At 50.0% G+C, this 14,806-nt stretch overlaps 1 protein-coding gene and 1 long non-coding RNA gene across 2 annotated transcripts; one reads left to right on the forward strand and one right to left on the reverse strand.

The window, feature by feature from the left end:
* Positions 1–3,105: 3,105 nt before the first annotated feature.
* DSTN (destrin, actin depolymerizing factor) lies at positions 3,106–14,631 on the reverse strand. The gene is made up of 4 exons (XM_064415253.1): positions 14,422–14,631; positions 5,881–6,188; positions 5,563–5,639; positions 3,106–4,461 (listed from the first exon to the last, which is right to left on the reverse strand). The coding sequence occupies exons 1-4, from the start codon at positions 14,422–14,424 to the stop codon at positions 4,352–4,354; spliced, it is 498 nt and encodes a 165-aa protein (XP_064271323.1). The 5' UTR covers positions 14,425–14,631; the 3' UTR covers positions 3,106–4,351.
* LOC135297555 (uncharacterized) lies at positions 8,745–12,798 on the forward strand. Its single transcript, XR_010359509.1, has 2 exons — positions 8,745–9,354; positions 9,537–12,798. It is a non-coding gene; the product is annotated as an uncharacterized LOC135297555 (long non-coding RNA).
* Positions 14,632–14,806: the final 175 nt, after the last annotated feature.

A 14,806-nucleotide genomic window follows, 5' to 3' on the forward strand; every position in this document is an offset into this window, starting at 1 on the left:
GGAGGATGAGGGGCAGACCTGCTTCCATTTCGTTCCTGGGGAAGGCCAGTGCGTGACCAAGCCCTGCACTGCACCCCCGAGACTCCACAGGACTGGGACATCCTGTCCCTCCCTCGGCACTGTGGCTTTTGGGTGGGGGAGGGCTGTGTGTGACTCAGCCGGGACCAGGTAAGAAAAAGGGCAAAGAAAATGGGGAGCTGAGAGCCACCCCTGGGTGTGTGTCCCCACTCCCTGTCCCAGCACAGGTGGCAGAGGGGGCTCTCTCCCCATCCTAGAGGGACAAAGTCAGGAAGCAGACCTCTGCCCCACAGCCAGGGTTAGCCTGTGGTTTATCTTCCTGGACTTTGTGGCACATTTAAAGGAACACATGAGGCAAGGGCCACTGGTGAGCTCAGCCTGTCAGCGCTGTCACCTGCCCCAGCCCAGCACGCCTGTCCTGTTGGATGGAAGCTCCCCAGAAGCGAGGGAATGCCTGCTTTGTGTCAGGACTGCACAAAACCCCCACCCAGCGCAGAGGCAGGAGGGAGCAGTGCAGCATGGCAGGGTGGCTCTCACCCCAGGAGCCACGGGAGGAAGGGCCCCGCAGCTGCAGGTGCCGGGAAGTGACGCGGTTCCTTTGGTTTTGCAGTTTTTTTTTGCTTTTGCAACAACTCTTTCCTTTATTGTGAGCTGCTGTGCGCAGACAGCAGATAGCCAGGCCTGCCCACAGAAGCAGCAGGAGACCCCAGCACAGCCAGTGCAGGAAGGGCAGTCGGTGCTCCAAGGGCAGCACGGAGCAGGATGGCTCCAGTGGGGCTCCAAAGGCTGCCCCAGAGCAGGTCCAGTGTCCCCAACCCCAGGGCACACAACACCCAGCTGGCTGTTTCAGGAACACAGCAAAGAACTTCTTGTGAAGCAAAGATGAAATAAAATAACTCTTTTTGGGGAAAGACATTCACTGGACTTTCTTACACCTGGAATGGTACTGTTGCCGTGTTTTAATTCCCTTGGCAGCTTGATGAAAGGAGAAGGACATCCTGAGGGGCCAGGAGAAAGCCACATCTTGTCCAAGAGCACACGGAGCTGAGGCCTGGCCAGCCCCTGCTTTGCCCACAGCTGGTGGGATTTTGCCACGTGCCCACCCAGAGTCACCTCCTTTCCCTTGGGAGAGCCACCCAGGCTTGGTGCTTGCCAAGCCATGACTCAGAGCAGCCCAGCACTGCAGGCAGGTACCTTTATTGATAAAGATCAAGAAGTTGCTCAGCTGGAGTGACTTGGAATAAGTGACTTGGATCCTTCTGCTGATTCAGCCATGCCTGGAATTACCTTTCAGCCTGGATACCTGGGCTTATCAAGGCACAGTTGAAGACATTCAATTTAACCCTCCCCGTAAAATACATTCACACTGCCTGCTGTTTACACTTAGGCTTGAATTATCAGTCTCCATTTCCTGTTCTCATCTTCTCACAGGCCAAATGGACAAAATATGGCTTTTGGGAAACCATTGTCTGCATGTGTACTTCAAAATTCATTGAGCAAGTCACTGCTGAGCTTGTGTGACTGAGCTGCCTCCCTCACCTCAACTCCTTCACCTTTTTCTTCATTTGCCCCTGTTAGGAAGTGATTTCCCCCACCAGCAACCAGCCAAGTTACAGGAAGCATTCACCATGTTGTCTCTCCCTTCTTGTCTTGCCTTCTCAGAAGGTCTGGGCGATTTGGGAGAAATCTTAAAAAAAAGTCACAAGAGTTTCACCTCTTTGAAAAGCAGAACAACCCTGAGAGGGGAAGTTTGGCCAGCAAACCCACAGCACCGCAGCTCTGATGATTAAGAGTTACTGTTAGTTCTGGAGCACAAGGATCAATATACTTTGGGACTTCTTGTGAGGGTCCTAAAAGCTCTCCAATGGGCTGAAGCTACAGCACCACACCCAGCCAAGGCCCAAAGTGTCACCTCTTATCACTCAGCTCTGGGACTAAGGTACTTTGAACCCAAGTCCTTGATCCAAGGGCTTTCACATTGTGGGAAATGCTCTCCTACCTTACAGGTCTGACATCCTTCCTCTTTTACAGTGTCTCCCGCTCCATTTTCTGACCAAGAAAGGAAATCCCAGGCAGAAGTGACCACAGCATCACCTGGGCTAGATAAAGATGCCTGCAGCCTGGAGGCACCAGCTATCAGCTGGATCTTGGCTAGGAGTTGCCTGTTTGTCAGGCAGCACCACTCCCAGTGTGTCACACTGGTCTCCTTATCTCCAGGTGGACTTTGGACAGAGATCAGTACTGCAGACACCTGGGCAAGGAGGAGCTGTTTATGAGGATCATTACACACTTGGGTGAGGCCCCAGTTGACTGATAGACAGGCTAGAAGCCCCAGCAGAATCCAGGCGAGTTTGCTTTGCTCAGTATCAGGAAGCTGCACTCCAATGGGTCCCTTTGCATCAGAAAACCCTGTGCTCGCAGCCCTGTGACCCGCGTGGGTGCCAAGTCAGAGCAGGCAGTCAATGCCCGTCTTTAATGAAGGGTTTTAACCACTCAGCCTGGCCAGAGCGGGCACATGCTGAGTTAGGTAATGGCCCATTACTGCCCTGGCACTGCTCTGCCAGGAGCTGGGGGGACACAGCAGCTTTCTGTCCCTGCACAGCTGGGAACAGCTCAGGGAGGAAGGGCCATCCTGTGACTGCCCCGGCTCCATGGGCCTGGCCAGAGAAAGCTCCCTCAGTCCTCACAGGGAAGGCAGTGCAGAACAAAAACACAAGGCTGGGCTCCTGCTGCTCAGACTGCAGACAGGGAGATGGCTCCCAGCACAGCCCCCAGCCAATGGGAATTTGGGCCCAAAGCCTAAAGGCAGAGAGAGGTGCTGTTTGGGAGCTGGAGCCTGCAGCAAGCAGGGGGATGCAGAGCCAAAGAGGGGAACACACTGCAGAGACAAACCTGCTTTCCCCCCAGATCCCTCCAGCTTCACCAGCTCTTCCTTCCAGCCTCTTTCCCCCATTCCTGCTCCCCAGAGCAGAGCAGGGCAGTTGCTGCAGAAGGCCCAGCAGCTCCCTCAGTGCTTACCCAGATCCAGCAGTGCCAGCCCCCTGCAGGAGGGCTGATCCCGAGGCTGGAGAGCAATCAGTCACTGACCCAGGGGAGGGAAAGCCCATTTATTTAGGCTGTTCAAATTTGGCACGCACAGAACATATCACAGTAATGCACTGGAGGCTAAGGGTTTTGGTTTTTTTTTTTTTTCTTTTTCTCTACAGACATACAAGAAAACTCTATGCAACTCCCATGTACACATTACACAAAGGAAACAGCTTTAATCAACCACTGATGAAACATGGAAGCTTTTAAGATCTCTGTAGCTGGCACAGGAATGTTCTCTACCCCCCATACAAAAGGCATTTCAGGTCAAACTTTCTAGTAGGTGATATCTCCATGCATTTCTACAGAATTAAAGAAGCTAACAGACAAAAAGCCCAGATCAAGCCATATTAGTCAGGCTGATTGGTTCTACTAAGTTAAATCAATAGTTATTATGGACAAATGGACCAAGTGACCAAAGACTGGGGCTGAAAATACCATTTTCAAAGTTGTGGTTCCTTTTCATTTTACTACCCATAACTGGAGAGCTCTGCTATAAGAATCTGTATTTATAAAAGCCTCAGAAGCATCTAGTAAGTGTATATTGGAGAAAGGCAGTTCTAAATTAAACTGTGTCAACAGAAAAAGCAATTTCTATAGAATCACTCAGGAGGAAAGAGACCTCAAGACACTTCATAACAAGAATATTGAACCTACGGAACAAGTGAACCTTTAAATATTATTACTGCACTGTGAGTTTACAAGAGAGTGGATTAGGACTACTTCTCCAGAAAAAAAGTGTGTCTGTTTTATGTCTAGCTTCATAATTAGGCTTTTTCAGTACAGCTCTGCAACTGCAAGCACCAAGAATTTAACCCAGTTTTGGTGCTCACAGGTTGCTTCAGCTGAAGTTAAACTACAGGTCTTAAGTTTTGTCTTAAATGGTTACAGGGGAAAGTTTTCTAATTTCGCTTGTTACTGTTTGGAAAAGCAAGAACAGGAACCAGATCATTCTCACCTCTCCACCTTTCATGATACACTGCTCAAATTTTTAGAGACCTTTAGTGTTAATCCATTGGGGATAGTACTGGGCTGGACAACCAATGCAAATATTAATACACCAAGATAAATCCTTAATTTGATTTATTTAGGGTCATTTTTACATACGAGCTACATCTCCAAAATCTACTTTATTCTACAAGACAGCTTCCCTACTGTTAGTGAAACCCTTGCCTAGAATGGTTGCTTTATATAACTGATCTATTAAAACATGGAATGCTTGTAGAGTTGTGGCACTGTATGACATCTACACGGGACTTCCTTCAAAAGCTACGACTAGGGAGCCTCCTAGCTTCTCAGCAATGCAAGCTCGGTTCAGGTCCTCTGGCCCATTTGCTTGGCATTCATGCTTTATGCCTAAAAAAAGAGGCAAAACACTCAATAATGCAGTATTTCAACATGCTGATAAGCAATCAAAGAAACATACCTGGTAGTAATATTAGAAGAAGCAATCCAGTCACTCAAGCAGACAAGTCCTGCCTTAGCTTAGGGAATTTGACGGTTTTTCCCTGACAGGTCCCAGGAGACATCTGGCTGCACACCAAATGTCACTGAAGGGACACGAAGGCAGAAATTTGTCACTAGCTCAGTGCTCAGGCTGCTGGCCTTTCACAGCAGGCTCTTAGAGCAAATCCCTCGTTTCTTGTGCTGCCCTGGATACAGCAGGGGAGGGAGCTCCAGGCAAGCACATGGAGTGGGCTCACCCAGCTCCCTCTGCCTCTGCAGAGGTGGCTGACAGCATCACTGCAAACCTGAGAGGCAGAGACTGAGAGAGAGCTGGGCTACCCAACCAACAGTGCTTTCTTTTAATTTTTGAGGCTGGAGAGCCCAACCCATGTCTGCCTTATTGGTGAAAAGCAAAATTTCCTCGGGATTTCTTTTTTTCAAATTCCACATGTGCAGCACACAACATTTTCCCATGGCAGTTCCAGTCCCTGGGCAAGCCATCCCATGAAGGCTGGCACTGCTGCACAAAGATTCTGTCAGTCTTGCACAGTGCAAGATTTTGGCCCAGTGCAGCCTGAGGAGCTGAAGAGTGCTACCTGGCTATCAGCCAGACTGGCTTACTACAGCATAGTGAGTTTGTGAGACTGCATTTTAACAGACACAGGGATGAAAGTGCTCTGCCATTGAGGCAGCTCTGCACAAAATCCAGTGCTGTGTTATGAACCTTATGGTTTCTAGCCTGTATGGTGCAGATGTGCTGCTCCATATGGCCCATCACACATTGCAAAACCTGCTCTTGTCCTGAGCACTGTCCTAGTGCCTCTGAAATTTTGCCAGATAATGTAAATTTGTTCTAGAGCTCATTTTAGCTCTGTCACATGACACTTCACTTCTCACTAGTATCTCAAAAAAACAACAACAACAAAAAAATCCCCAAAACCTGAACTAATTAAGCCTTGCTGTGTACTCCAGGGACACAGCAGAGTTAGGAACATTAGTTGTATTACATACCTTGAAACTTCTTTTTGATTGCATCCTTGGAGCTTGCGTAGATCATCTTACTTTTGAGAGGTGCTTGTTCTGGTGCCCTAGTGGGAGACACCACAGAGAGTGAAATTAGTGACACTGATTATCCACCCCAGACAGAAGCAGTATCCTACCCACCACGGGCAAGTGGAACATCTCGTGGCTCCAGAATACAGGCATCAGGCTGCCCAGCTCACTTCAAGCCTGCCATTTTCCCAGCCTGGGCAATACAAATGCTCAGAGACCTCACCCACAGAGCCTGGACTGCGTGCTAGGAATGAGAGAGTTGGGAAGGTGGCTTACCACAAGAAAAACATCAGCTCTTCTTTTTTGGATTCCTTGGTCTCGAAGCTTGCATCATACAAGGCATAGCGGCAATCCTTCTCGGGAAGCATCTGCACAAAGTGCTTGAAAGGGTCGGTGACTGTCACTCCGACATCTCCCACCAGAATCTCTTTGCCTTCCTCCACAATAATGCACTTTTTGTCTGGACTGAGGCAGAAGATGACAGCCTTCTTCCTCTTCTTGATTTCCTCCGGCGTGGAGCACTTCCGCACTTTCATGTCGTAGAAGATACGGCACACCTCATCGGCCACTTGTACTCCGGAGGCCTGCAAAGACACAGCAAACACCTTCAGCCCTTCCACCCCTCCTTCTCCCAGCCACATTGTGGCACTGCCTTAAATCCAAGGCTAGAAGACAATAGATTCTTGCAATAGTCACTTGTGGCATGAGAGTCTCATCAGAAAAGGCTGCAGCCCCTCTTTTCCAAAGCCAAGGAAAGAATCTGGAGTCTCGCTGCTGCCAACCCAAAAACTATTCCAAAGAAGGCACAATCCCACTTACACCAGAACATTGTTTTGGGGGAGTTTTACAGGCAAGCCAACCCCTTGTTCTCTGAGATTCATTTGTGGCAGATCCTTTGGCATTACAGGAGCTTCATTTTCTTCCCCGTTTCAGGCTGGCTGGACAAGCCCACAAGGATCTTCTGTTCAAAGTTTCCCAGCCATTTCCAGCATGCCTGCTAGGAGCTTTAGGAATAGAGGTAAAACTGGCCAAATTCCATACCTGTCACATGGACTTAGTTTAGAGATCAAGAGAAAAGTAGTGGGGTACTGGGATTGCAATGGTAGTTTTTAGCTGAACAAACCAACTTTGGGAAGTTGCTCTGAATTCAGTATTTCAAACAGAATTTGCAACTCTTAACAGCTGAAGTCTCTTCTTCTCAGCCCCTATTCCAGCAGTTTTTAAAGCAAGCTCAACCCTTCTCAACATTTCTCCCCCACCTTGGAGTCAGCTGGGAAATTGTAGTGAGTGGTATCGTATTCCCCTGTGTAAGCTGGAACAAGAGGTGCACATGCAGCATTATCAACCTGACGTTAAAAGCAGCTGCACAGAATAAAGAGGACAAGACCTAGCAAGAATGACAAAAGCCTGAACTGCATTTTCAGTCTGATGCTTTCCTGGGAATAAGACAGAAAATAAAAGTGGGAAGTAGAAACATTTACATTTGAGTTTTGTTCTGAGACTGCACCAAGCTGGAGAGTTTAAAAGCAGCTGTGCAAGAGTGAATACTGCAAATGTGGGAAGCCAGCAGGCACTGCTGGAAGGACATCATGGCCACAGCAGTAAAGACCAAATTGAAGCCTGTCCAGCACTGAACAACTCTATCTGTTCAAAATGCTACACACAGGATAAACAATGAGATTCCTTTAGAATCCCACTTCCTCCCTCACTGCTATTTTGCCTTCCAAGTTGAAATGACATTACTCATATCCATCTATCAGAAGGAAAACTGCCTTCCTCCCTCTGTGCAAACCACGACACGTCACTGCTGTGAGCACAGTCAGCAGCACCAACAGTCGGCTACAGCAGGTGAGACTCTCAACTGAAAAAGGCTGAAGGCTGCTCGTAGTTTTTTTAAACTCCTCTTCAGCCCCAAAATGTGAGCTCAAGGGATTTCTTTTGCATTTTGAAGGAACAGCAGAGTTCAGCTGCAAAACCAGGGAGACAGAGGTGCAGGGGACCTGCTCAGTGCTCAGGCTGTCCTTGAGAGATGGTTATGGAATGGACATCTGCTTTAATGTGTGGGGGTTTTTAAAGCCTTGATTAGTGCCTACCACAGAGGACCTCAGATAAGCCCAGATTCTCCTCTTTCTACCAACATCCCTCCTCCTGTAACCCTGGATGGCTACCATAGCCAGCTAACCCAGTGAGGACAGGTGGCACAGCTGGCACAATCTATTGCCATGGAGTTTGGCATCTAGAGCTCCCAAGTGCTGGTCACAGAAAACCAGGACAATCCCATACATCAGCAATCTGAGACAGCTTTTCTTTAGGGTGGAGAGCAGTGCTTTCTCAGGGTTTACCTAAACACAGTGGGATCTCCCTCTAGATTTACAATGCATGGTCAGTCTGTAAGTGGTAACCTATGCAGGACTGCTTGCAGTTCCTGGGGGACAGGAGAAGAGCAATTCAGTCACCATGCCTCAGCTGTGTGGCAGGCAGCCATCCCCTCTGCCTGTCACCAATAAGGTGAGGAAAGTACATGGAGAAAGCCTATTTCAGGACAAATTCAAGCTACAGTGCAAACATGGACTCAAAGTGACTCATTCCAGTGTCACCTCCTCCATACAGATGCTGCACTTTGTCAGAGTGTAACTGAGAGCTAATGAGGAATAAAGGTCCTTCTCCTCCTGTCCCTGTGTTAGGTGTGGGCAAGAGGCTCTTTGAGAAGACTCTAAATAACACAAAGTTAACCTAATAAAGCAAACAGTGCAGCAACTACAGCTATTTCATCAGTAGCTGGCAATGGGTAGCAACACTCAGGTTTTAGTCACAAAGCCCTCCAAGGTTCTTAGAAAATGCACAGAAAGTCTGAACTGCCATGGAAATGAGGCTATTTATTATGAAAAAGCAGTACATGTCACCTACCTTTGTCAATTCCTGAGCTTTGCTCGAACACTACAACAAATAATTCCCTTGCACCAAGTCATGTTAACTTTGAAAGCACAGGTTAATGCTCAGCTTGGAGCCAGAAGCAGCAGCCACAGAGATGCAGGTTGATGCAAACTGTGCAGTCATGTGCATTTGCTTGTGCTACTACACAGCCAGAAACATGTCTCTAAGTCAGGAGACAAGTTGTTTCTTTAAAAAGAATCTGAATACTGCTGGCAAGTCAGTTCAGATTCCAAAAAAGCAGATAGTATTTAGTCTGAACACTCAAAATTCACTGCAAAACTTCAGCCGGTAACTGGGACTGACCAGAAGCTGAAGGGACAATAGTGACAACTGTATTTTTTTAGCTTTCCAAAGCAAAAGGCTGTTAGTAGCTGGTGCTACTCCTTTTCACAGCTGCTGTACAACCCCTGGATTCATCCCACAAGCTGACCTTAGCAGCCATTGTGTTGCCAGGGACAATGCAGATTTGTTCCATCTGAGAACACCCTATAGCTGTGTTAGAGTATGGGCTGAGATGAGACAGTGCAACAAACCAACTCCCTCTGAAAACAGGATCTACTGTCCTAACTGCAGGGCTCCCTCTTCAACCCTGGGCCTGTACCAGCCACAAATGGCTTCACAAACATACTTAAAAAGGAAAAAAAACCTCAAACCCCGGGCAGCTTTTGTTTTGAGGTAGCTGCAACCACTCTGTGCAGAACAGCAACAGTATGACTGCTAAGAGCACTGGAACAAGGAGAAATTCCAGACTCTAAATACATGTCCTCAAGCGACATTTTAACCTCGTGTCTGCTGCCTTGTCCAGAAGAAGAGCTGGTGAGAAGCCTCCACCCTCCCAGTAATGACAGAGTAAACACTTGTTAGTCTGGATTTTCCCTCTTTGGCCAGATATGGCTCTGCTCAGAGGATTCAATACAGCACATTGGTTATTATTTTGTGCATTGTGGCTTGAACGCTGCAGAGCTCCAGCAGCCAGCCTGGTCCTGTTTCTTTTCCAGGATGGAAGAGTTACCCAGCTCTGGACTGGCACATGGGGGCTGGTTCAGTGAGCAGCACATACTGCAGGCACTTGTGGGATCATGACCATCAGCCAGCTGGTGACATTTCACTGCAGGGACAGACCCTTAACTGCAACAAGGCAGCAGCAAGCAGGCAAGCCACCTAATTACCAGCTGGGAAAATGATGCCAGGACAGCACATTCAGGAAAGAAGAGACAGAACCAGTTTCTCTGAGGCAATCAGCACGACTGAGCTGTCCCCCAGCACGTCCATGCAGCTGCTGCAGACACAGAACATGCTGGGGGCTGAGCCCATTACCCCGTGGCACTTCTGGCAGTGTCCCACTGGCTGTCACACAGCCTGCTGCAGGCACCTGAGGCAGGGACTGCATTCACTGCCTTGTCAGCAGGCTCTGCAGGAACACAGCAGCTCTTGTTCAGAGCCTCGCTCTTGCCTGAAGTGCAAAGCTCTGCACGAGTCCTGGGAGAGAGAGCACAATGCCCTCCCTCCACCACACAGCCCAAGAGGGAGCCTTCTGTTCAGCAAGCTTCCAACTGCAGGAACCAGACCCAGCTGCCTCCACCAAGAGCTCCCAACATTTTGCTTCCATTGCCAAGTAGCCAAACTGAAATTTAATCTAAATTGGGGAAGGCTGAAGAATAAGCCAAAGCTTTCTCAAGGAAATCCCCACAAACAGAACAGCCATTTCAGGAGTGAGAGACATGACAGACACCTGATAAACTAAAACACAACTTTGACACAATGAAATTCAACTCCTCTTTTGTTAGGAAGTGAATACTGTTAGCACCAGTGTTTTTCTTGAATACTTAAAACATTTTACCTAAGAAGAGTCTTTGTTTTCCTCAACTCTAAGATAGCAAAGACCTTAAACTAATGACTTAGTTTGCCTCAAGACAAGTTTGAAGGGCTAAATTTGAGTTTATGTCTTGAGAATTTCAGACTGTTGGTTTTCCCTCCTGTGATTAGAGCCCAAGAACTCTCCGTAGTGGTGCCTGGGCATGCATTATCTCCAGAGACATTCCAAGATACAGTTCTTGACTTGTTTTGTCTGGGAACCACTCACAAACATTGTACACATCAGGGTGAACTATCCACAGCTACTCAAGTGGAAACTTTTGCTTCTTGGAAAAGCATCATCAATTTTTTCCAGAATCTGACACCAAGAATGTATTAAAGCACGCCTTGTTTAATTGCAAGGGCAGATGTGAGAACACTGTGCTCCCGTGTTTGCTGGTCACATTACTGGCATGTATTTGGTTCTTATTTCTGCAGCAAACCCTGTTTCCCCCATGCCTGCCTTACCCTCCCTCCTATCTACCTCTGAAATTCCCTGCCACTGCCAGAGCTGCCTGTGGAGCCATGTGGCATTTCCCTCTGACTCACTAATGTGTCATAGTACATCTCTGCAATAAATACTTCTTCAATTAAACCTATTTCCACCCAATGGAACCCTTCAGGAACAGAGCTGTTCCCTGCACTGCCACACAATGGAATGTCCTGGGCCACCACCAGCAACCTGAGGGGAAAACTAAGCCAAGGCAGATGTGGGAGCACTTGGCAGAAAGGGAGAGCAACAGGCCTGGCTGAAAGAAAGTTTTGCCGAATGAGGCCTCTGGAAAGGTGTCACCTAAGGCCAACAAGCCAACTGAAAATGTAGGCAGTCAAAACCATAAAGATATTAAATACTGCTTGGCTTTCAATCTGTTATCTGAGCACTCAAGAAAACACATCTGATGTTAACATCCCCACTGAACTGAGCAGGAATGGCAGCAATGCAAGGAGGACATGCAAGGAGCAGCTACTTTAACTTCATCCCAGGGACCAGCAGCAGAGTGGGAACACCAGTGACTTCAGGAGTCTGGAAAAGCCCAGATTCCCTGCTTATCTGCAGCTGGACAGAGAGACACCTCCGTTTACAGAGTACAGCCTGTACATCTGAAAGGCCAAGGTTTCAACTCGGATCTGAAGCCTGACAGGAAACAGAACTAACAGCTTTTACTACTGTTGTATAAGAGGCCATTATTTGCACACCATAAACCAGCAAGAAGTACAGAGTCATCTGCGTATCACTTGTAGAAATCTCTTGCCAGCTAGGCTCAAGTTTTTATTTTGCATTATTTGGTCTCTTTTGGCAGGGAGAAGGTGTGCAGGAAAGAAGTGAAACTCTCTTCAGCTTTTATTTCCCCACCCCCAAGAAGAAATGTTATTGACAAGACAAGAAAAGAGGAGTAGGAAAGCAATTATTAAAAAAACCCCCCAAACAATCAAGAAAAAAAACCCCAAAAAACTATCCTTTGAATTCCTGAAGGTCATTTCTTCAGCTTTTAGCCAAAGAGGAAATTATCTCCTTCTCTGAGCCACTATGAAGTTCACTCCCAAATTATCAAGGTAGGCAGAACAAGCAATACCCACAAAAGGCAATCCCAGCAACAGTACTGAAAAACAGGAACTGCAGTGGCCAGTAGCAGCAGGGCAGAAGTTTTGAGCAGCACCCATTCCTGTGTTGAAATAGAAGTTTTTAAGGTAATGCAGGTGAAAGCTGGTGTGTAACAGGACTCTTGCAGAAAATCAAAGCTTCTCAGAAACACATTCAGCACACAAATCAGCTGTTATGAGCCTAAATGCCTGTAAGAATTTTCTTGTGGCCCTCCAGGCACCTACAGCAACCTAAAGCTCACATGCCACCCTCAAAATCAGGCTCTGAAGGCCAGCTCCGGGCATCCCTGATATTTTTTACTGAGGGATCCTCCTCTCCCGAGGAGACTGCAGTGAATGCTGAACAACCAGGTGAGGCAAAGGCCCAGAACAGCTTCACAGGCAAGTCCTGGTTGCAGTCAGGCTCTCTCACTCGGGATTGCTTAGGTCAGCCCTTGCACCCAGCAGGAGCCTCTTGATAGAGATTCTGCCAAGGCGAGTAGGAACACGCCAGACATCACCAGCACCAATTGTCATCAGGCTGTTATCTTGTATATGAGGCATCTGTACCTTGTAATTACACAGATCTGGGAATAGCACTGACTAACAACCACGAAAAATCATTTGCACGGTACTCCAAAGACCTTGGACTCATTTAATCCAGCAGAAAAGAAACTGAACATTGTGGCCAGACACAAAAGCTGAAAATCCAAGCTCTTTTGATAGCAAGGATGCCCTCCTGCTGGCACTACCATACTTTGCCAGAAGGCTTCCACTCTGCCCAAACCCAGTTCATTTGCAGCCTCTCAAAAAAGCCAACCTAAACCCTGTTGCAAAAAGGAGATCACTATGAGAAACAGTAGTTTTGACTGACTTGGGAATTCCCTGGTTCCAAAGCAGGATGAAGCCTGACATGCTGAGTAGTCACACGTAACTAGGTTTGCATACTGCAGAGGTGGTAGCTGGCTTGTTGAGACAAGCCTCTTTTAAACAAGAGCTGCGAGTCTCATCAGATTTTTAGCAGCTTCATCTGCAACTCCACGCTGCAGAGCAGCCACAGATGCTCCAGCTTGGGTGCTGGAGAACGCAGGGACATTAGTGGTACATCCTGTCTGCCAGCCCTAGTGACCAAAAATCCATTTCCCGGATACACCACGTGTTCAATGAACTACTGGTAAATGCCAAGGGAAGGCCTCAATATTCAACACCTCTAATACAGGTAAACAACCCACGCAAGTGCGTGCTGCTGGACAAGTGCTTGTGCATGACTCAAGCAAAAACAGGGCAGCAGTTAAAACTGCATGAGCTAACAACTGAGGCAAATTTGCCAACCTCCATCTCCTGAGTTAAACCGGGAGGCAAGCTCTGAGCACGGGCAAAGCCAAGAGAATGAGCCACCATGAAACTGAACACGCGTTTGGTCTTTTCTGCCCCATTTACACAAGAAGAGCCCTAACACTTTTTTTTTTTTTATTTTAAAAGCCAGGAAACACAAGCAAACCGGTGCGGATCCTTAATATTTTTTTTTTGTTTCTTTGCTTCCAGCGTTACGCTTTGGTTAAACGTTTTCAGCACTGTCCGGAGAAGCAAAACAGAAAAAAAAAAAAAAAGTCCTTGCAGCAACTACCCTAAAATTTCAGCTTCCTCGGGCGGCCGCTGCGGCACCCTGGTTTTTTTACCGGGTTCCGCTTCCCCCTTTTGTCCGCACCAGCGCTGCGGGCTCCGGCCGGCGGGGGGCCCGGGCCGGCCCCGGAGCCGCCGCCGGTTTCTAGGCCAGGCCCGAACCCCCGGGCCGCGGGAAGATGGCTCCCGCCGGGACCGAGGCGGCGGCCGCGCTTCCTCCCGGGCAGGGCAGCCCCCGGGGCTCCCACCAACAGCGCCCGGTGCCTTCCAGCGAGGCTGCGGCCCCTCCGGGCCAGCCCCGGGCGGGGAGCGGCGGGGCCGCCGCCGCCCCGTCCCCTCCCGGCCGCGCCCTGCGGCGCCGCGCACGGCCCCCCCACACGGCCCTTTCCCGCCGCGCCCTCGCTCCTCGCCAACCCCCCCTCCCAGGGCGCAATGGACGCGCCCGCCCCCAGCGCCTGTGTGCGGCGCGGAGCGCACCACTACCTTACGGTGGGGGGGGGGGGGGAGGGAGGACAGTTCCATCGCTCCGAGGGGGTGGGAGTAACCTTCCGTCGCCTCATGGCGGGATGGGGGCGGGGGGGAAGGGAGGAGAACGGATCCGCCGCGTCAAGTTCAAAGGCGAACGGGAAAGACCGGGAGAAAGGGAAATAGGAGAAAAAGGGGGGCACGGTATTGCCGGGCACAGCGGCGCCGCCAGCCAGAGCGCCGGCCGGGATGCGGCGGGCGGTACCGCCGCCCCCCTCCCCCCTTTTTTCCCCCCAGGGATGAAGGCGGAGGCGGGAGACGGAGGAGCCGGAGGCGCCCCGGGCGGCGCGCGGTGCCTACCATGGCGTCGGCGGGGCGCGGCGGGCGGGCGGCGGGCGCGGTGCGGCGGCGGCGGCTCGCTCGGCTGTCTGGGCGCGGCGCGGGCTCCGGCGGCAGGAAGAGCAGCTGCGAGGGCGCGAGCCGGGCGGAAGCGCTGCCGACGTCACGGCCGCCGTGCCCGGAGGAGGAGGAAGCGGTTGCTATGGCGGGAGCCCCGCGCGGCGACGCCCCAGCCCCGTGCGCACGCGCCGGCGGGGCGGGGGGGCGGGAACCGCGGCGCCACGCGGGGCCCCGCCCCTGACGAGTTCACCAATCACAGGGAGTCTCGGGGTGATTGATGTGCCAGCCGGCCAATGGCGCGCTCGCTCAGCCGGGTGGGCGGGGCTACCTGCACCAAGGTGCGGCG

The sequence above is a fragment of the Passer domesticus genome, chromosome 3 (assembly GCF_036417665.1).
Source record: "Passer domesticus isolate bPasDom1 chromosome 3, bPasDom1.hap1, whole genome shotgun sequence".
Lineage (NCBI taxonomy): Eukaryota > Metazoa > Chordata > Aves > Passeriformes > Passeridae > Passer > Passer domesticus.

Excerpts from the sequence above, each read along its gene's own strand:
- DSTN (XM_064415253.1), bottom strand. Across the intron at positions 5,640-5,880 it reads GAGCTGATGTTTTTCTTGTG|GGCACCAGAACAAGCACCTC; the intron begins GTAAGCCACCTT and ends GTCTCCCACTAG. Across the intron at positions 4,462-5,562 it reads AATCAAAAAGAAGTTTCAAG|GCATAAAGCATGAATGCCAA; the intron begins GTATGTAATACA and ends CTCTTTTTTTAG.